Source organism: Gymnoscopelus microlampas (genome assembly GCF_963454915.1).
Source record: "Gymnoscopelus microlampas genome assembly, chromosome: 13".
NCBI classification, from domain to species: Eukaryota; Metazoa; Chordata; class Actinopteri; order Myctophiformes; family Myctophidae; genus Gymnoscopelus; species Gymnoscopelus microlampas.
Genome location: NC_139950.1, coordinates 14,489,350 through 14,513,465, shown reverse-complemented (window position 1 = coordinate 14,513,465; position 24,116 = coordinate 14,489,350). Strand labels below are relative to the sequence as shown.

At 40.3% G+C, this 24,116-nt stretch overlaps 1 protein-coding gene across 1 annotated transcript; it reads left to right on the top strand.

The window, feature by feature from the left end:
• Positions 1-10,443: 10,443 nt before the first annotated feature.
• On the top strand, positions 10,444-16,698 carry LOC311059057 (uncharacterized protein). The gene is made up of 4 exons (XM_084076641.1): positions 10,444-10,704; positions 11,843-12,037; positions 14,454-15,449; positions 15,870-16,698. The coding sequence occupies exons 1-4, from the start codon at positions 10,563-10,565 to the stop codon at positions 16,373-16,375; spliced, it is 1,839 nt and encodes a 612-aa protein (XP_083932767.1). The 5' UTR covers positions 10,444-10,562; the 3' UTR covers positions 16,376-16,698.
• The last annotated feature ends 7,418 nt before the right edge of the window (positions 16,699-24,116 follow it).

The window sequence follows — 24,116 nt, the reverse complement described above, 5'->3', positions numbered from 1 at the left end:
CAATGTCTGGATTTGTGGACATGGGGGATCGACTGAATGAGACTGACATTGCCTCGGAGGCTCTTGTGTTTATGGTAGTTGGGCTTCAAGGTTATTGGAAAGCTCCAATTGCGTATAATTTGACCAGGTCCCTCACACCAGAAACACAGAAAGTCTTGGTAGAGCATGCATTAGAAGAGCTACTGTACATCATCGTCAGATAAGGGTGGTGTGCATGACAATGGATGGCCATGCATCCAATGTCAGTATGTGCACCCAGCTTGGGTGCGATCTAAAAGGAAACCCCTGTGAGCCCTTGAAGACCCATTTCCCACATCCAGTAACCCATGACAAGGTTTTTGTTATGATGGACGCTTGCCACATGCTGAAGTTGACACGCAATATGTTGCAGGTACATGCTGATTATTGCCTATTTGCTCTGGTTGACTCTATTCTGCTTTTTATACATTTTGATATTTTGTATTTACATAATTGTGGACAATATGATGCTTTACATTTGACGTGTGCTAGCAGTGAAAAAATACTCTGATTCTGCAGGCATACAGCCCAATTAGAAGCATCACTGGCAGCATCAATTGGAGCTACATAGTTCACCTGAACAATGTCCAAAAGAAAAGTGGACTACATGCTGCCAACAGAGTCACAGATAAGCATGTGAACTTTGCTAATCAGAAGATGAAGGTATGTTTGTATGATGATTTATATATAGAGGGCCGCAATAGAAATAGGCTCTAAGGCTTTATTGTGTTTTTATCTGTGGTGATGATGTTTGTATCTTGTAGCGGCGTAGCGCTAATGTGCTCTTGTATCTTGTAGCGCTAATGTGCTCTTCATTTGTATCTCCTTATAAACTCAATCAAGGTGTCCCTGGCTGCTCAGACTTTGAGCAACTCTGTGGCAGTAGCACTCCGCACCTTGCGGGAGATGGGCTATGCAGAGTTCAAAGACTGTGAGGCTACTACAGAATTCATTGAGGTAATGACAACATTTGAGTGATTAATTGCTTTAACCCATTTAATCCTGTTGGCATTCCCATTTTGTCATGTCATCACAGGTGAGAGATTTCAGATTTTAAGTTTTCACAAAAACTTGAAAATACCAGATCTGAAATGTCACAACACACCGCTTGTAGATCTTCTGTTTTTCTTGTTTGTTATATAGCACAACAGTAATACATTAACATTTGAATTTGGGCATCAGAACGATTAGACCATATTCAAATTCAACAATATGCAAGCACTTGGATAAAACTGTTTGTACTTACCTCATACTTATCTCAGAAGCACCCTTATTGTCACATCTCAGATTTACAGGTTTAAAGCAGTGCAGCAATTTAACACAGCCACATAGGAAATAGAGTTCTATCAAGCTATACCTCATACTTAGATGTTTACTATTTGATACCTGTTGACACCCAGTTACGGTGATGATTTCAGTGCTTCCAGTTAATTTAGATATTTGTTTATAGATAACGGACAGGCTGTTCGACATCCTGAACAGCCGCAATCCTAGAGCCAAAGGGTACAAAGCCCCTCTTGGTTCAAGAAATTGGACAAGTACCAGGGAGTTCTTGTCAAGCGCCAGGGGGTACTTGCTCACTTTGAAGACGGAAGATGGCACACCCCTTTACCGAACAAAGAGGTCTTTTAAAATAGTGAATGTTCTGTTAGTGATGCACTGATACCATTTTGCCCCACACAAGTAAAAGTACAACTACTCAACTTTTTAGTAGTCGCCAATACCCAGTACAAATTCTTTATTATAATGAAATGATCAGAATTAGAGTGCTGATTTAGAAAATAAGGGTTTATTTTATTCTTTGTTATACAGTATGTATACAAATATTCAATTTACCAATCATTAAATTATGGTAAAACTAAGTAGTACTGCTTTGGTGCTCAGACTGAGTATCTAAGAGTTTTACCAATAGAGATTATCAATAGCTCAACTCTACCGGTTTCAGTGCATCCCTAAGTTCATGAGATGATGTTTATCATCAAGTTTGTGATTCTCTACTATCTTCTGCATCGAGTTGAGATGCCCTGTCCTCCTGTCTGCATCAAGTTGAGATGCTCTGTCCTATCTGCATCGAGTTGAGATGCCCTGTCCTCCTGTCTGCATCAAGTTGAGATGCTCTGTCCTATCTGCATCGAGTTGAGATGCCCTGTCCTGTCTACATCGAGTTCATAAGATGCTCTGTCCTGTAAGATGATCTGTCGTGTCTGCATCGAGTTCATAAGATGCTCTGTCCTGTAAGATGATCTGTTGTGTCTGCATCGAGTTCATGAGATGCTCTACTGTTCTGCATCGAGTTCATAAAGTGGTACGTATTATTCATATTATACTATCTTGCTCCAATGTGCTTGCGGTCAGTGAATGTGTCTCTGTTCCAATTGTGTTCAGTCCCCCCCCCCCCTCCCAGATGCAGGTGTCAAAATGGTATGTATTGCATGGTCTGCATGTTGGTGGTGAATTGATTCAAGCAGGTTTAGTGTCCCAAAAATAATTTTAAGGATCCTAAACCTCACACTGATTATAATTTTAATCAGGGATGCAAACTAGTCAGCTTTAGGTTACGGTTCCCCTTTTCCCCCAAAAATGTGGCATTGAAGTGAATTGTGTGAAATTGGGATTTATGTGTGCCCTGGCAGCTCCATGAGAAGTGCTGCACTTGGATCTATTTTCACCCTATACCGTATGCGTTTGCATCCCTGCTTTCTTGTCTCCTGTTTTGGTGGGATCATCATAATAATACAATATTTGCTTTTGAAGGTTCCTCTCTATCCTGGGCTTCATCATCAACATAGACACGTTGATGTTGGTGGTTCCTGTGCTGCTTGAAGGACAGCGGTATGTCCTGACCTACAGGTTCAGCCAGGACCACCTGGAGCTTCTCTTCAACTCCATCAGAGCATCCGGTAGGGTTCATATTTACCAGCCGCAACACTAAGTGACACAAAGTGTCAGCAAATGCTTGTATTCTTTTCAGTTTGTTGGTCCAAATGTTTTTTCTTTTCTTTTTGTTAAAATGTGGTTCAATGCACTTCTAGATACAGTATCTAGAAGTGTCACAGAAACCATTTTGAGTATTATGAAAAAGGTCTGTTTGTTTGTTTGTCTATCTGTTTGCAGAATTTGTCACCACTGTGATACAGTCTGACTCTGAACTGTATGATGATGTCATTCAACTTAATTATGTGGGAAAAAAAATCAAATTTTACTTTTCTTTTTAAGCATAAAGCTATATTGAAATATCTGTGTAATATACTCATATATCGTGTTTATTTTAAGGTGGCTGGAATAACAACCCTAATGCCAGCCAGTTCAAATACATCTTCCGGAAGCTGATGGCCCGGTGTGGGGTTGTGAAACCAAGCAGCACAGGCAATGTGACGGCACAGGATGAGACAGAGTCCCTACCAGCTGTAGCCATGTCCTCTGCTGCCCAGTCCTACCACATCGACACGTCTACAAACCTGTCAGCTGTAGATTTGTCCTCTGTAGAAGGAGAGGATCTTCCATCCCCGTTTGCTGACATTCCTGCCCTTGTACATGATCACAGCTACCTTCCCACCCGCTTCGATGGTCTTGTGGACAACGCTCTCGTGTACATTTCAGGTAGAGATTGACCGATAGTTGATATAGCTTATAACCGATTGTGCCAATAGTCAAAATCTGGGGTGAGAACGATGGCCAATTAATCAACGATAGTCCACAAAAAGAAATATTCACAGTCGGAAGTTCTATCCCCATGCTTATTAATTATTATATTATTAATCGGTCTACCTCTAATTTCAGGATTTGTTGTGCGACGGACGTTGAAGAAACTGTCCTGTGATGTCTGCCGTGACAGCCTGGTGACAGATGCTGCATCTGCCAGTAAGGACAAGAGCTACCACCTGCTGACTCTAAGAAACAATGGAGGCCTGGTGATTCCGTCTGAAGGCACGGTGAAGGTCGTCAGGGCAGCAGAGTGGGTGATTTGCCAGGCATCGGCAGATTCCAGACGTTCACAGCCCATCAAACTGCTAGAGGTCCTCTACATTGTTCGGAAGAGGATTGGTTCGGAAGATGTGTTTTTGCTCGGAGAGCACATTGTCGACACACAGTATGGCATTGACAGTCACCACCATACACTGTTGACACTAGTTGTGTCCCTGTTTTTCAAGCTTCGGCTCCACCATATTGCCAAAATTACTACTCTGAGCTTACAGAGTGGCAACGTGAGACAGAAACTCACCAAAACGGTCCTTTTCAAAGGCCATTAGCTCAACAAAATTATAATGAGTTAGGCTATACATCATGGGCAGTCCATTTATTACTATTCACAAATGGAAAGGGAGGAAAACAGCTCGTTTACAGTATAGTATGTCACCTATTAGCTTACATTTTGATTAATTCTTCTCTTTATGATACAGCGTATCATAAATGTAAGCCTATGTCTTGTAAAGGCAGTCTGTCTTGGAGTTCCGGTAACATTTCTTTTAACTATCAATGACTTAAATCAGATGGCTAGCCAGTAGGACATCGCTGAACAGTGTCTGAGTTACATGTTGGCTATGTGGATCGTGGATTTTTTTTCACCCCCTGCAGCCAGCACATTTCCATGACGAGATGAGAAATGGGTCGCAAAACTTGCTTACCTGTGCGACACATTAAACATGCTCCCAACAACATAGCCCCAACAACATCAACTACAATCCAAATGTTATATTCTTCCCAAGTTTCACTTTGTTGGATTGTATAGAGTGTAACCCTTAACTATTTAATGTTAACTCTTCTATTTTGTGATGTCATGCACCTACTGTGGCAATGTCAGCTGTGATGATTGGTTTACTTTTGAGGGGCAGGGGACATCAGACATACATTCATTCATACAGACAAACCCAGACTTTGGCTTTTGGCCATGCCGGAAAAAAAAACAGAAACAGATAGCTAGATCTGTTCTATCTGGCATAATCCATGTACCCCACAATCCAAATGAACACTTAACGTGCCTACAATCAGCAAATCTCCAACCCCAGGGAAACATTAGTGACGCAAAGCTAAATCCTGCCATAATCACAGTCCAAAAGGATCCACCCCATGAGTCTCTATCGGTGTAGCACATGACCTCTTAAATGAGCCTTTCATTATATGTTCTGGCCTGCCCATCTAAAGCCTCATAGAGCGTAATCGTCAATTAAAGCGCAGCAAAAAAGTGACTGCTGTGACTTGTATAACTGCTATTTTTGAATAGCAGATAAAATGGATAAAGTGGTTAAAATTATTGTGATGCTATTTTAACACATTTTTCTTAGGTCCCCCTGGAACATCCCCAAGGACCCCACTTTGAGAACCAATGCCATAGAATATCCCTGGTTTAAGTGGTTAATTGGATTTGGCCATTTTGGCTGATGCTTGTTGAATGTGAGGTGTCACTGTATGTCTTATTGGTTTTGTGTTGTACTGTATTGTATTGTGTGCAGCTGGTCCTTGTCTCCAAGACATTTAAAACAATAAAATGACCTTGAACCTTGAAGCCCCATCTCTCCCCTCCTGCCCCTGCTTCCACACCAAGTTCTTCTTGGGCTTTTTTCGACTACAAGAACTCAGCGCGCCGTGCTATGTAGTGGTAACGTATTTCAAAGGTTCTGGATTTGTTTCCAAATTGCAGACCTTCATGGGTTTCTGTAGAAGTTTTCAAGTTATGTCTTGGTTAGGACTGGGACGATATGAAGATTTCATGTAAAAATAATTGTGATAAATGAGACAGAACTGGCCTACTGTCTGTGAGATAATTTTGTGTTGGTTTGATTGTTCTGATAAAGGTGTGCATATCTAAATAATATACCACCATATGCTATTGTCATTAGTTGTGTCCCTGTTCTTCAAGCTAAGGCATTGCTAAATTGTGGCAACACGAGAGATTTGTAAATTTAAAATATATTTTAATGTTATAATATATTATAAATATTAACAATATTAACAATATTATATATATATATATATATATACGGACTGACCGTGGGTGCTACTGGGACGTAAGTCGGGGCTTGATCAACCCTGGCTGGGTCACCTGGGCGAGGGTGTATGTTGTATGTTGCGAGACCCGAAACACCCTATGACCCCAGGCTACAACACTGATGATACGTCCCAGTTGCATCCATGTGATGTTTTTCTTTATCAGTTATTCTATTTATAGTGGCTCATAGGAATTTTTAGACTACGTGACAACCAGGAATAGTTTGGTGACCACAGGAGAGACTGTTGACAGCCGGAATGTAGACGGTACCCCGGGAGCAGTATGGGTTAGCGCCCCATGCTGTGTCTTCCGTGAGGAAGAAGCCCAACAAACCCACGATTAGGCCTTTAGGAGGGCCATTCTAGCGTACCGCAAGCGGAGCTAATACCATTAGACGGCCCAATCTAGTGGTATCGGCCCAAGGAACCATCACACCAGAAGGAAACGTTTGGATCGGGGCGGTGCATCTGATCTGGCGCAGCGCTCAGGTCCTGGACCTGGTGAGACGAAGGAGGAGCCCGGCCAGGAGACAACCCACAGAGCCTAGTCCCTCCATGTGCCAGAGCCTCCCCGAGTCCCGGCAAAGTACTTCCGGAGAAGCGGACTGCCCTGTCTTTCCCTATAGGACTGACCGTGGGTGCTACTGGGACGTAAGTCGGGGCTTGATCAACCCTGGCTGGGTCACCTGGGCGAGGGTGTATGTTGTATGTTGCGAGACCCGAAACACCCTATGACCCCAGGCTACAACACTGATGATACGTCCCAGTTGCATCCATGTGATGTTTTTCTTTATCATATATATATATATATATATATATATATATATATATATATATATATATATATATATATATATATATATATATATATATATATATATATATATATATATATATATGTGTGTGTGTGTATATATATATATATATATACACACATATATATATATATACACACACACACACACACACACACACACACACACTACATCTTTGAAGTTTATAACAAACCAAACCGTTTGAAAATCGGATGAAAATTGAGCAAGCTTTGGTTATTTCAATAGTACATACACCATAGACATAATGTTATGAATGAGCGAACTGCCCGTCCCAAGATGGCCGCCATGTGGCGACGTCGGTCTGCATTGGCCAGCAGCGCGGGTGAGTCATCTAGTGTATATATATATCTATGGTTGGGAGTAACTTCGCGTCACCAGACTTTCCACCTTGGAGGAAAGCCTGGTATTCGTTCTAAAGCCAGCCGTGTGATCAGCGTGTGACGCGAACGGTCTATTACTCTAATGTCGAAGCAAGGGGGCGGGGGGTGCGGGTGTACCCGGAAGTTGAGACGCACTGTGATTGGCCAGTAGTCACTTTGAGTGGCAGTTGGGGCAAACGCAGTCAGTGGGTCAAACACAGTCCCCACCAAAAATATTTACGATTCTGTCCCTATCGGTACATAACTCGGACGGCGCTGAGTCGACTAGCAGACCTTCGGCCGGTCGTTGCGGGCACTCGCGCCTGGAGGCGCTCGGGCGCAACTCCTCGGCCTCAAGGTCTGCTGAGTCGGCGCGCCTCCGTCATGGTCCAAAAATATACTTTATCGGCGAAAAAAAGAAGTCCGCGGATGACTGAAAAAGTTTCACCCCAAGCGGGAGTCGAACCCAGCCTACCAGTGGTAGTGGGTTGGGAGTCTAGTGATTAGCGAGGTGCGCCACTGAGGCCGGTGCCAAAATTGGGTATTTTGGTTGTATTAGAATGTGACGCCCTCTTTTTTCTATTGTAGAAGAAAGAGGGCGGGGGCGCCTCGCCCCTTCGGGGCGAGGCTCCCGCCCCCTTGCTTCGACATTAGAGTAATACGCTGTTCGCGCGTGTGACATGGTTTAGAAAAAAGTATTGTGGTTCCGCTGGTTGGTTCTGCTTGGCGACGCATTGTTTTTGTTCCCCACATAATGCGAATCCATTCGTTTAGTCTCGCTAGTCTTGCTACAAGTTATTATACCAAAAGAAACGAAACGATTATACCAAATTTAACAAGTTTTAAACTAGGGGAATTATTTTGGAGATGCACGGCACCGGTGGTTCTGGTCACTGGTTCCGGTTACCTGATGACGTAATGATGACGTAAGATTATTTCCTGGAAGACAACAAGGAAGACAAGGAGAAGAAGATAGCTAGCTCTATGCTATGCTAAGCTCAAGTCCCTCGCTGCTCTTTTTCTGCTAACGTAAGTTTACTATTTTATAGTAGCTTAAACGATCTGCTGAAATACACACTGTCGTGTGACAGTAGTTGACACGCTAATTCTGTGAATTCTCGTTTTGTATCAGTTGTGTCAGACGTTAGTTTGACCGTTTATTTTGTAACGAAAATCAATATAATGTTTACATAATCTGAAAAGCCAGGTGATAACTACTACATGTATGTCCTGAACTGATCACTAACTACATGTATGTCCTGAACTGATCACTAACTACATGTATGTATGTCCTGAACTGATCACTAACTACATGTATGTCCTGAACTGATCACTTGATTGATTGATGTACTTTATTTAGTAAGACATGAGAACAACAGTACATGGAAGTACAAATTCACAATACAAGGTCTACTAAACTGGAAGACTCATAAAAGCACTGAGCTTGTTTCAAATGAGTTCCCCATGCACACAAATCATGATGACATATAAGAGACAGACAGATATACACTTAACTACATGTATGTCCTGAACTGATCTCTAACTACATGTATCCTGAACTGATAAGTACATATAATGTCCTGACCTGAACTGATATATCTACTAAACTGATCACTAAGTTAACTAACTACATGTATGTCCTGAACTGACCATTGCAGGTAATATTTGTTACACAACAGAAAATGATATTGAGGGGATTCTTGGAGGAACTTTAAGTATAGTGGTGCAACAATTAAACTATAAATCCATGGAATCCAATCAGCAAATAATCGCTGATGTTTTTGACAATGAATCCTGGATGCCACTTAAATATACAGCAGTTTTTGAGGAATGAGCCATTTCTCTTGCCTTACAATCTGCTGAGAGTTGCACAATTGTACAATAGCCACAGCAAAGCAAAACTAATAGCACATAACAATGGTGGGGCCTATGCAGCATCACATCACATCCAAAAACATCTGAAGTCTAAGGTCATTTTACCCTTAACATTGTAAAGAAAAGGATTAGGAGTTTCTACTGTGCATTAACATTAAAGTCAATACCGCTATATATCTATACTTGTACGCAGGATTATATAATCAAGAACCAAAAATATGACGTGCATGTTTATGGTTGTTTAACAACTTTTGTCCATTTGGGTGTTGACCAGCTCAGAGGCTGGTCAATTGTTTTTTTAATTGAATGAAAAATATGTATTCATTATGAACCTACAGTGACTAACCTACAGTGAAGCCTATAGAAAATGATTAAGGCTATCGTATGCAATTATGCATGGCCTGCGGATTCTGGTTTTATTTGTCAATCATTGTGGAAAGGTGCTCGCCACATTATGACCATTATGCACGGCTGTGCATATTCATAGCTCCCAATTAATCACATGTATCATGAGGAGTGGCTTCAAATGATTATGAGAATAATAGTCCTCCGAAAAGCTATAGTAAAAAGTAACAGTAAAAATTAAAAACGGCTATTTGATTAAAATTTAGATTTTGTATGACCCTGGCCTGAACTCAAATTAAAAATAGGTGAACCTCCAACGAACAAAAAATAAAAAAGCATAACCCTCCCCTCTTTTCTCCAGTGGACCAGTTCTTTTAATATCAAATTGTCCCTAAGCAGCCATTTTAATTGAAGCAGAAGCGAGCCTGTAGTATTTTCTGTTTGCCGCCAGAGAGTGATGTAGGGCATTATTTTATTTATTATCGTTTTCTTTCTTATTTTCGTATTACAAATGTAAGTTTATGTAAAAACATAAACAAGGATGACGTAGGTTAACCCATTAAGACCTGAGGCCGATTCTAAAAATGATTCTAAATCCTAACACTTTTTTGAAAATAATGTAAAAAATATTTTTTCACGACTTTTCAAAAATAGCAGATCTACAAGCTCGTAGCGCGGCACTCGGTGCCGCGCTACGAGCTTGTATATCTGCTACTTTTGAATAGCCAAAGACATCGTAAAATGACACAGACGCGTCCCCGGTCTTAATGGGTTAAAAGGAATTTTAACCTAAGTTTAAATATATTGAATTCATTATGAGGTCTAAATGTTAAAACTACAGTAATCTGTTGGATTACACCTTGGATTACATTTCATGAACATGTAACAGAGTTCGGAATATGAGATTTATACAATAGCAGTTCTGATAGCTCTTCGCTATGACGTCTGTAAAGCCAGAAGAGATCACTAACTACATGCATGTCCTGAACTGATCATTGCAGCTTCCTCAGTAAAAAGAACCTAATCATCCATCCAGTTACACAGGCTTTATATCCCGTGTGCATTTGTTACATTTTACTGTGTGTGTGTGTGTGTGTGTGTGTGTGTGTGTGCGTGTGCGTGTGCGTGTGCGTGTGTAAAGCAGATGTTCAATGGTGATGGACACAGCATGTCTCATCAGGACCACATAGACTCAGCTTCTCCGAGTCAGCACCTGAGCTCTGCTGCCCCCTGGAGGACTACTGCAAGCATGACTCCCATCTTCACCCTGGAGGACAACAACTGCTGTGAGTAACACATGCGCACACACCCACACTAAATGATTTGTGCATAATAATAACCGATCTACAAACTCATGTGTTGCAGCATGATGCGTAAATCTGCTATTTCTGGTGTGCACAACTACGTCTTGTTGCTACTATTAATTACGACTACGTATAAATCAGGCATGACTCCTTCAGTGATGTTCTCTATGCCTGCTTGCCCTGTGGAGAAATAGAATTTTAATCTTAAAGCAGTATCACTTGTCGACCAGTATAGAATTGTATAAGTTATATCGTATTAACATAGTCTACCCATCAAATAACATTGTAATCATTAAAAAGTTACACAATGCAGCTTGAACACTCACCACAGAGATTTTCTTGAGTCCCCTAGCTTTAAAACTGTCATATGTCATATGCTGTCCTAGAAGGCTATTTATGGCACATTCCCCCCCAGAATAGGGATACTGGGGTTCAAGTGGTTAAAAACCCACCTCTTCAGGAAACACTACCCTTCCTCTTTGCCTGGCTTACTTGTTGTTAACTAGTTGTACGAACTCTTGTTTTATTGTTGTACTGTTTTATTGGATCTTGTTTAGTCGATACACTTTTTGTATTAGCTCGTGCTCATTTGATTTTGCTATTTTGTCTCATCTGTTTAAGAATGTAGGTAGCTGATATATTGCACTTTTACCTTAGCGCTAGGTATACTCTTGGTTGCTTGTTTTTGCAGGAAATGCACTTAAGACTTCTGGTGATTAGTAGTTTCGTTCCCTACCTATGTTGAATGCACTTATTGTAAGGATAGGATAGGCTTTGGATAAAAGCGTCTGCTATATGACTGTAATTTAATGTAATGTAAATGTTTCCTGTAATACATTGTTCAAATTTGCCATTGCAATAGAAAAATAATGAATGGCAATAACAAAACAGTCACTCAACACTCAAGTCTACACTTGATGTACACTCACTGATTCTCGCTCCAAGAGGCTTGTGGAGCCTCCTCCCTTCTCACTCTCGGCTCCTCCAAAAGCAAATTAACATTCGGGATGCAAACCATTTCCGGGTCATGCTGGAGGCCATGAGGCAGAAATCAAGGTATTGGAATTGGGCTATTGAGTTGCTCTCTCCTGACGTTCTCCTTCCTCTCTCCTCCTTCTAGACCTCACACTCCTTCCTGTGTGTAAAGAGGTTTCATCTGAACAGCAGGAGAGGAAACCCAGTCTGGTCCAGTTGAAACTAGAACCTCCACAGGTTAAAGAGGAACAGGAGGAGACAGTTCAAAGACCAGAGGAGGCTGATGGGTCAACAACATTGACATTACTAGATAGGAGGACAAGTGGAGACACTCTCTCAGGTTTAAAAACAATCCCTTTATTAGTACTAGACTAGTGATGTTTTGGTATGTGGACCTTCCTAACAGCACAGGTAATAATAGGTTGCTTTACTTCAAACCCTAAACCTAGCTCAAGAATGGTTACATTTCATGTATTACATTATAGATCACATTCATGCCCTCTCGGTTAAGGAGTCATTGTGGTGGCATTTTAACTTCTAGTGCTCCTTGTGTAGCTATACACCCAATAATTAATTGCCGTGACAGCTCTTGTCATCTAGTTTCATATCCATTTGAAAGTTCTGGCAGAAAACGTGTATTTAGTAAGATATCTCCACTTTTCCACAAGCTTCACATCATCCTACTATTATAATTAAAATGCCCAACGCCGTGGTGTTCGTCAGGGGTAGGCCAGCACACGAGCACTCTAATTGCCTCCAAACTTGTCACTGAATATTGATCAGTGCTCTGGCTATTGGGTAGGTTTCTTTCCCCACCTTGAATGTACTTACATATTGTACAGTTTATATAAAACGCCATTATGCAGGCACATTTTAGCCACCTTTTTTGGCCACTAGGCCCAGCCTACTGCGCATGTGCAACATATGCGCGACTACTGCACATGCACATACTCTAAGTAAGGTAACTGCAATCGTACTTTTGTGCACACGCACTGGACCTACAGTAACTTAAATTGTTGTTTTGTGCAAACATACTGGCGGACACAGATATTTCACGTGTTTATTGCCTTTTACAGCGCTTGCACCGGGCCAGACTCCCACGGTGCACAGAACAAACCAAACCAAACCACTATGGAACAAACGCGACTCAGCCATAGTAGCTGCCTGCACAGTCAACTTTATTCTACTGTTACTAGGGTTAAATGCGAGATGTTGTGTGTGCACGAGCCAGTATGCAAGTTTTTATTGGACTTTGTGATTTCATTCCCACCAAGCCCAAGGCAGCCGTGGGACATAAAACGTATGAGGAATTTGTCAGAAGCACGCCGTTCGCGTGTTACACCGCATTTGGTTACCAATCAAATTGTGTTTGTCCGTTGCGCCCTGCCATCACTGCAATGACGGCAGGTCACAGAATCCGACGCAACACATGTCGTGTATCACCGTACCATCTCCGTGGTATAATGGAAAAACCTTTTTTCGCCCCATCAGCTCCGAGTTGCATCTGACTATACAATCCATGCACAGGGTCTATAACATACTTACCATTGAGTGTGACTGCCTAAACAAAGGCAGTGTGGAGCTCGCTGTGTGCGTGTGTGAGTACACCTGGCTGCATCTGTGTAAACTACATATAGTGAAACGGATTTGGGGAGAGCCCGTTCATTCACTTCACCTATATTCAGGGGTCCAGTATATATGTGCAGATTATACTTGATTTGATAGGCAATTAAATGTCATTGTCAAATATTTTGTCCCAATCCAGCCACGCTGAAAGACAGTCAGCCCCTGACAACACTGGCCACCTTACAGATTGCTATAAAACCTGTATATCCACTCGTTTTGGGGCTAAACAACAACTTGAAGGATAAATATACGTAGGTCTGATAATGATGTACCATGCATGTTAAAATCATGGACACTTGACATTATTCCCCACATTTTCCTTATTATACTTCATTGTTTTCACACTTTGGAAACAAATGCCTATTTAACATTGAGCTTGCCACAATGTTAAGCTGCCCGCTGGACCTGTGTCCATCTAGGGGTACAGGGGGCTTTCACATAGGGGGGCTTTTTTCTAGTTATCATAATCATTATACGGAATGTACGTGACGAGGCCGAATTCGCAGCTAAACACGTCTAAACTTCCTTCAATGAGCACAGGTGGTATGAGACACAAATTCACAGTTGCAGGATAATTTATCAAGCCTATATCCCATACATATGAGCTCATTGAAGGAGAATAATCTTTCTGTAAGAATATAGATAGATAGATAGATAGATGGATAGATACATAACCTAATTAATTCATTAACTCTCTCAGTGCCAATGAAATAAAAAAATATGTTCATACTGTGCCAGCATTTTTTTTAAGTAAAAAAATAATAATAATAATAAGTTAAACAAGAAGTGAATGGAGCAGCAAATCTTCGGATCACGATATCTTGGGTTCTGAAAATTCTTTTCCATAATTCTTTTTATTTTTTTTTATTTTTTTTAAAAACTCGGGATAACTCGTTCTTGGCACTGAGGGCATTCAGAAAAAACTCGGGATAACTTGGCACTGAGAGAGTTAAAACGCTACACATTATTACAAAACAAATCAATAACTAGATAGATAGATAACCTAATTCATTCATTAAAACACTAGATATTATTACAAAACAAAGCAATAAGTAGGAGAATCTATCTTATCCAATCAGAAAACACAATGAGTTGCTCTCTGCTGATTACCTGCCCTCTCCTCCTTCTAGATTTCCCGCACCTCCCTGTGTGTAAGGAGGAGGTTTCCCCTGAACAGCAGGAGAGGAGCCTCGGTCTGGTCCAGGTGAAACTAGAACCTCCACAGATTAAAGAGGAACAGCAGGAGAGGAGCCTAAGTCTGGTCCAGGTGCAACTAGAACCTCCACAGATTAAAGAGGAACAGCAGGAGAGGAGCCTCAGTCTGGTCCAGGTGAAACTAGAACTTCCACAGATTAAAGCAGAACAAGAGAAGCTACTTCAAAGACTAGAGGAGGGTGATGGGTCAATGTTGACATTAGTAGCAGTGAAAAGTGAAGATGATGAAAGCAGAAAGACGCCTATAGCCAGCACCTCAACTGAACACGTAAAGACACAATCTGATGACCAGCTCTTCTCTTCACAAAGTTCTGAATCTGACACTGATGACAGTGATGACTGGAAGGAGTCACGGGAAGATCAGTCAGGTTTAAAAACACTGAAATCACACAAGACACGACGTGTGGAAGAACAAAGATTGTCTTTGAGCAACAAGTTGCCCTATAACCTGAAATCATCAAAACAAAACCCATCCATAAAGAGTCACAAAGGGAAGAAAGGCTTTAGTTGTACAGAGTGTGACAAAGTCTTTGTTAGCATGAGTCAGCTAAAACTACACTTCAGGATTCATACAGGTGAAAAACCCTTCATCTGTACAGTTTGTGAACAAAGATTCAGTCAAACTTCAGCTCTGAAGACACACATGAGGACCCATACAGGTGAAAAACCATTTACTTGCACAGTTTGTGAACAAAGATTCAGTTACGCTTCAAGTCTGAGGAGTCACAAGATGACTCATACAGGTGAAAAACCATTTGCTTGTACAGTTTGTGAACAAATATTCAGTCAAACTTCAACTCTGAAGACACACATGAGGACCCATACAGGTGAAAAACCATTTTCTTGTACAGTTTGTGATCAAACATTCAGTCAAACTTCAAATCTGAAGGGACACATGAAGACTCATACAGGTGAAAAACCATTTGCTTGTAACGTTTGTGAACAAAGATTCAGTCGAACTTCACATCTGAAGACACATATGAGGACTCATACGGGTGAAAAACCATTTGCTTGTACAGTTTGTGAACAGACATTCAGTCATTCTTTAGCTCTGAAGGGACACATGAATACTCATACAGGTGAAAAACCCTTCATCTGTACAGTTTGTGAACAAAGATTCAGTTTAAACTACACTCTGAAGAGTCACATGAGGACTCATACAGGTGAAAAAACATTTGCTTGTACAGTGTGTGATAAAGTATTCAGTCACAATTTTACTCTGAAGACACACATGAGGACCCATACAGGTGAAAAACCATTTACTTGCACAGTTTGTGAACAAACATTCAGTCGAACTTCATCTCTGAAGACACACATGAGGACCCATACAGGTGAAAAACCATTTAGTTGTACAGTTTGTGAACAAAGATTCAGTCTAACTTCAACTCTGAAGACACACATGAGGACTCACACAGGTGAAAAACCATTTGCTTGTACAGTTTGTGATCAAACATTCAGTCAAACATCAGCTCTGAAGACACACATGAAGACTCATTTAGGTGAAAAACAATTTGCTTGTACAGTTTGTGAACAAAGATTTAGTCGAACTTCAAATCTGAAGACACACATGAGGACACATACAGGTGAAAAACCATTTAGTTGTACAGTTTGTGAACAAAGATTCAGTCTAACTTCAACTCTGAAGACACACATGAGGACTCACACAGGTGAAAAACCATTTACTTGCACAGTTTGTGAACAAAGATTCAGTCACACTTATACTCTGAATAGACACATGAATACTCATACAGGTGAAAAAACATTTGCTTGTGCAGTTTGTGAACACAGATTCCGTCAAACTTCACATCTGAAGAGACACATGAAGACTCATAGATGAAAATAAAAAGTTGTTGTTTTGTTCAAAATGCAACTCTTAAAACAGAATTAAATTTGGATTTAAAAAAATATATATATTTAACCAAGGTTATGGTGCGTACCCCAACTTTAAGGAGCTGTCAAAAAATCTCCTAGGGATACTGAATTTCAGTCTTTGTGAGATGTGTTACTAGACACCTTTACAAACACATTGGTGAAGATTTTTTTTGGTAAGGAATTTCTTTGTGTCTTTGTGAGATGTGTTACTAGACACCTTTACAAACACATTGGTGAAGATTTTTTTTTGGTAAGGAATTTATTCCAAGATTGGAAAATATTCTGCTAATATCCCCTGACTAATAAGAAGGCACAGGCTTTGACTTTGTAGTGTCCAGTGCCACTGATTGTATGTGGAGAGCATGTACCATGATATAAGACACAGGTGTATGTGATGAAGACAATTGTATGTGATTAAATGCTCACATCTGTTGGATGATTAAAAACAGGACACGAGTAAAGAGAGTAAAAGGCAGTCGTGTCTCCGTGTGTTTGTATGTTAAAGTTGTGGATATCAAACACTATACTGTACATATTTCCATTGCGTAAACATCCTTTCTCATGTATGTGTAAGTTATGTAGTGATGCATGAGATGTTAAATCCAGGAAAGTGTGGTATGTGGCAGTGGTGAGAATTGATGAATTGATTGAATACTTTATTGGTCAGAATTGTAAACAGCATGAGGTACAGTCAGACGTTTAGGCTAAAAGGATAACACAACAAAGTCCAGGGAACTTGTTTCCATTGTGGTCCTATAAAGAAGGGTGGTACGTCAGGCTAAGAGTGCAAGTCGGAGACATTTAATGACATTGGTAATGGCAAACTATTAGACACATTTACAGGGACACAGTGATTTCCCACCCCACAAAAGGAGTGTTGCAGGAGTGCTGGCAGTATGGGAGGTGTCAGAGGGATCTCTTTGGTCGGGTAGGGAATTAAATCACAACAGAGCTTGGAGTGTTTGGTCTGACGATAAGTCCAGCAGTAGTTTATCTGCTGGTGGCGTCATGGAGGATGGTCTGGCCAGATGTAGACTGTTAAGAGGTGAAGAGGAGAGAGAGAGAGATCAGGATGATTTGGTGAGTGCATTCAATTTTTTATTTAAGTAAACGTAGCAATACCACATTATAAAAATACTATCTTACAAGTAAAGACCTGCATTCAAAATGTTACTTGAGTAAAATTACAAAAGTATTAAGCATCAAAATATACTTAAAGTACCAAATTAAAATCCTTCAAAAATAGCAGATCTACAAGCTCACAATGCCACGTGATCTTGTCAATCTGTATTTTCAACAAGTGGCCAATGTCCAAATTATAATGTATGTTTTGTAATCTAAATTTGAAAAGTACGTTTTCAAATAATTATAGTGGAGTAAAAAGTACTCAATTATTTTCTGAAATGTAGTCGAGTAGAAGCATACTAAGAATACAAAAAAATGGAGGTAGGCCTACTCAAGAAACGTTGTCCTAAAAGTATCAAGGGTGCTTAAGAACAGTACTTGAGTATATCTACTTAGTTACTTTCCACTGCTGGTGTGTGGTTGGGAGAGGAAATTAGATGTGTCTTTTGTCTGATTCACACTCAGGAGCAGAAGGTGGCGGTAATGCACCAACGAGCTGGATGCCAACCGCCGGTGTACCGGAAGACAAGATGGAAAAAGCTCACAAGTGCTGCCTTGCTGAACCGTTGCTCCTGTCCAGCGTCCAATTTGTAGGCTATGCACTCCATTGAACAGCATTTATCCATTTAGATCAATTATTGATGTTATTAACCCCGTTTTTGTTACACTGAAACATAATTTGTGTTGTATAGCTTCGTTTAAATGCTTAATTTATAGTTTATAGACCCCTTAACAGACTACGTCACACTGATAAGAACCAGTATGCGTGCAACCAGTATGCTCTCAATGAAACCCATTCTATCAGGTCTCGCTAGGACGCGCCTCACTAGCCAACACACAAGAGGGAGTTGGGGTGTGCTGAAACCAGCGCACCCCGAAACAACAGGTTGAGAATTGATTGCGTGAAACAATCACCTGTGCGTCCAGTCTCAATGTTAGTAAACAAATAATTGGTCTATGTGCAAATGAACCGTTTTTCAATGGTTTTCAATGGCTTCTTTTTACTCTAGAGGGTGCTCTTATTCTGAAGAGATCGTCCACCAGAAGTCTTATATTTGTTAAGCTATGGTTGCTCACGGAACACAGCTTCTCATCAGGACCTCATGGACTCAGCTGCTCTGAGTGACCTGAGCTCTGCTGCCCCCTGGAGGACTACTGCAAGCATGACTCCCACCTTCACCCTGGAGGACAACAACTGCTGTGAGTCACACACACACACACACACACACACACACACACACACACACACACACACACACACACACACACACACACACACACACACACACACAAACAATACCAACTTCTCTCTTTGGGCACGTCTGTCTGTCTGCCTCTATCTACATTACAACATCAGTCAACTGTTTCCCTTAGTTAAAATACTACTACATTCATCCAAGTCTAACGTATTTATTTATCAAGGACCAAGATAGCAAATTCCTCTTTATTTCATGTGTGCCGATATCATGTTTGTGTGCTTGTACCTACTGGCTGTGGACATGTGTTGTTGTGTTATAGGCAGTAGGGTTCAGTCTGTGTTGCCATGTCTGCTTAGTATATGCAACTTTGGGCTTGTTTTTCTGTAAAGTAGCATGTAAATATTGGTAGTTGCGGCTTTGGGGCTTTTTTGTAAAGTGTAGTTGCTTATTTGGGCTTCCTTCCTAATGTTGTACCTTAACCGGTTACATGTCATTGTTCCGACATTATTAACCCTTTCCCTAACCCTAACCCTAACCGCACGCGGAAGCCACGTAGTCGGAGTACTGGGATGTCGGACTTATGAGTGGCTCTCAAACATTTTCATGTCAAGGACCCCCACATATGTATTTGTACGTGGGCCGGGGCTGCCAAAATTGGACTGTCAGAATCCAGGAGATTTTGGAGGTTGTGGTTTGGGGTAGTCTCGCGTAGCCAGACCCCACAGAAAATGAAAAACAGCGACCTCTGCTTTTCTGATATTCTGTGGAGTCTGGCAGGAGTATAATGTTAGACTAGAGCGCAGGGAAACACCGGTTTCATGTCTGCCTATAGCGCATCACTTCCGGTTGGTGCGACCATGTTTTCATTCCCACTAACAATATTTCTACACGGAACACTAACACCACTTCTCCCAGAGAACATGGATGGTTTTGGTTATAAGCCCACTTGTTTCTATGATGAAAGAGTAATTTAAAATGTGAATATCTTTCCGTGGTTTTGTCCGCTCCGAGGACGCTATTGTTAAATTAGTTTCGGCTAGTTTCGAGGGGGGGGGGTGGATCATGGTGGATGGACACGTGAATCCCGCCCACTACATTTGATTGGGTAAAGCGCGGCCCACTTCCTGATCTGAAGGCACGCCCACTTTTAGCCAATGCGCACTGGTTAGGACGAACCGCTCCGACAGATTCCACCGCAGGTCGGAATCTGTTCTTGAGAGATTAGGTTTGGGGTAATTGGTCAAGTAATTAGTCAACATTTTGCATAGTCCAACGCTCTAGAATGTGGGTTTTAAAAATCACTGAAGTTCAAACCCCCTAGAGCAGTGGTAGGCAACAATACCTTTGAATTGATAGAATCAGGTATGATGAACAAATAGTTCTATTTCCATTCTTTGAATGTTATCTTTTCACTGTCAACTTTCCTCTTGAGACTTGAAAAACTCGTCTCACGTTTAAAAAACACACCAAAGCTGTGTTTCACATGCCTTAAATGATACATTGTTTCTCTCCATTCTAAGATACATTGAACCATGAAAGAGCTCTTGGTCGAAAAGGAGTATGCCTCTCTGTTTCCAGATAAAATGTTCACTAAATATCATATAAGTGAAACATTCAAGGTTGTTTGCTGCAAGTTCCAGGTCCTAAATTAGCCATCATTTGATACTATAGTCAATGAACTGTAGCCTCACCTCATTACTTAAAGTGAATATCTCTGTATGATTGCATACACTGACCACACCCCCCAAGCGTGGGGTTTGGGGGTCCTCCCCCCAATTATTTTTAAACAATAAACATAGTAATTTCCTGTGTTCTGGTGAATTTTGAGAGTTTGATACCAAATCCAGGAGTGCAGTAAGAGATGTGGCCGAAATCCAGGAGACTCCTGCAGGATCCAGTTGGCAGCCCTGACGTGGGCTTCCATCTGAAAATATTTTGTGGCAGGGACAAGATTTGTGTTGTTAAAATATATATATATTTATTTATTTTCAAGATCTGGCTAAATCTGGCAACACAGGGTTTAGTGTGGATGAACTGTGGACGTTGGTTCTATAACCACGGTGTTTAGTGTTAGGCTGTACTGGGATCATTCTGGTAAAATGTCAAGTTTCCATGTAATAAAAGTAGATTAAAAGAGTTATCATCGACAAAAACTAGACTAAAATGTCAACAGTGTTAGTTGACAAAAACTAGACAAAATACTTACTTACTTAATTTTGTTAGTCTAAGATAAAGACTAAACTGCTTGACTTTTTTTAGTCGACTAAAACTAAACTAAATAAAAATAGGATGAGCTTGACTAAATATGATTAAAAACTAACAAGGGCGATTGAAACTGAACTAAGACTGAGACTAAATAAAAAATAGCTAACAAAATCAACACTTAGGCAAGGGACCACTGGTTGGCCGCGGGGGTATTGCAGTGGGCCCCCAAATAATTGGCATAACATTAATATTTGATGAAAGAAAAAAGTACGTTTTCATTGTGATACCGATAAACAATAACTGAAAGTTTACTATGTTGACATTGATCCAAGCCGGAACACAATTGATTATTAAAATGAACATGCACTGAAAATGCACACGGCCCACCCATCAGATGGGTGGGCAGCAAATGCTTTTTTTCAAGTGGGCCCTGACCCAGAAAAGGTTTACAGGATCCCGGTCATATTCGGCAGATAGCCTTTATGATGTTGCACGAGGTGCGCTGTCACACTGGTTGGCCTTGGGTCAACAGCACACACTTGACTCAGTCAGATTACACACCACGTGATGGGATGTTATCAAACATGATGTAATGATTAACCATGTGACACTATCTGTAGGGAGAGGGGGATCTGCACCACAGCACTGTCACAGTGACTGACACAATGTGTCCCGTGCTCAGTAAAATCCTCAGCGTTCATTTGACTCAGAGTATATAAATGGAACCTTATTAACTACTCATTAATTAATCAATAATTATATTATACAGAGTTATATTATTCTGAAACCATTTAGCATAATTAGTACTTTTGGTGCTTTAAGTATATTTTTACCCTAATACCTAATACAGTAAAATCCTCAGCATTCATTTTACTTTTACGTAAGCTATACACTCATATTGTTTTGGATCAACTTGGTGAACTTGTAGATCTGGTATTTTAGAAAATGTGTGAAATTATAAAATAGTGGTTAAAGCAAGTGAAGTTTAAAGACATAGTAAAAAAAAACATCTACATTTAGATGTACATAATCACATTTTGATCTGAAAAATTCTATTTTATCCTAAGACATTGGGATTGAAATTACATTATGCCTTAATAAAGATATGTGCTTTATAAGAAAATTATTTTTTATAATTACTTTGATAAAACATACATTAGCATGGAAAAGGAAGGGACATCTGATCTCTTTGAAAATGTGAATATTATAATAATTATGCATTAAAAACACTATTTAATAGATACACATGTCCTGTAACAGGGGGGACATTTGTCCCACTTCACTTGATTAAATGTTTTTCTGACAGCTGAACATGCCCTCTTTCAGATTTTTTTGTTAATCCTTTAAAATTGTATTATGTTTTGAGAAAGAAAGTTACTAGGCTGAAATGGCACCGAATAGTAGGAATGATGAGTTTAAACTTTATTGCAAAGCTTTTAGGTTTCGAGTCATGTCGCGCTCAAAATAGCTTTGGATCAGTGGTAAAATTTAAGAATTACCTGCTCACCCAAAACATTGCTGTGTTGGGCTCGCATGACTCAGCATTTCTGCACTGTATTCATGAGAGGTTCTTCACTACACTGAATGCCGCCATAGTGTCGTTTATTAAGGAAGTGACAATGTTGAGTTTCAACTTTATTGCCAAGCTTTTAGGTTTCGAGTCATGTCGGGGTGAAAATATGTTGATGATATCTAAATGCACATACAGAATCTGATCACTACTTAAGTACAATTTTGACGTATTTAAGTACACAGTACTAGTGACTTCTTTACTGGAGTATTTCCAATTTGCTATACTTTTAATTTTACAAATATTGTACTTTTTACTCACTACAATTATTAGAAAAGTTTAGTTACTATAGTTTGTAGATGTGGATTATTATTATAGGCTACAAAACATACATTAACCACTTCGGCCCTATTTAAACTTTTGCTATTACTTGTAGCAGATCTACAAGCTCATAATGCATCGCGATGCGACACACTGTGAGCTTGTAGATCTGTTATTTTTTTTAAGATTATACATTTGAAACATGTGAAATGGGACATTCTGCATAATGAGGACTTTTACTTTTGGTACTTTTAGATATATTTCATGCCAAATTGGCATCAAAATATGGTCATAGACAATGAATCTGTACGTACCGCCTTACTTTGTTTAAGCCCTTCTCTGGTGAAAGTCTTTTGAAATGGTTGTGGAATCCACTGTTTTCCTAGGATTGTGTCGAGGAATTCCGGAGCACTCAGGAGGCAAACAGAGTCAGAGACACTTTGTATTATAAGATATTTTTTTTGTATTATAGATATACATGAGCTCATGGGAGAATTGAAGTACATTAAATCACTCAGGTATAGTTCTCTGAAGAACGCAGGAGGGATATTTTGGAGCAGTGGTTCTCAACCTTTTCAGGCCACGACCCCCCAAAATAATCATATTTGAACTGGGGACACCCCAAAATAATCATATTTGAACTGGGGACCCCCCCACCCTGACAAGCACTTGGAATTGTAGGAGTTGAGGCATTACATTTAGTTTGACTTTGTGAAAATAGCCAAATAGGCAATTTTCGAATGTTTTGCCTCTTTCTTATATTATTTGCCAATTTAGCCGATGTTTCACCAGTTTTTATAGTTTAGTTTGTTGATTACTTTTGATGCAGTGTTATGCAGATTGGGTATTAAAAGGGTCTTAAAAGTCCTTAAATTGTCACTTAACTTTAATCTGGGGACCCCCCCAAAATCATGTGCCCCCCCCCCCCCCCCCCACATGATTGAGAGAACCACTGGATTGGAGCATAGTTATAAACAGAGATATACAATATACACACAACGATAAGAGAGGAGCCTGTGTCATAAAGCTAAGCTGTTCTCAAAACAATAAATACCAGGCCTGCATGCCATGACTTGACTATGTTCACATTGAATATTGAATTCACATGGCCAAGGATAAATAATTACCTAGAATATTATTTGACACATTAAATATAAATAGATAGGGGGATGGGGGAGAGTGAAAGTGGCAAAATGGCACCGTGTTTGAAAAACATACTTGCATTTCTATTCAATTTGTCTTTTTCTTCCTCTTTTTAAACCAAACTTGAATGGCTCCTTCTCCTCTGTTCTCGTTCAAAGGGCTTGCCCCCTCACAGTAAAACAATGAGCATTGAATTAACTCTG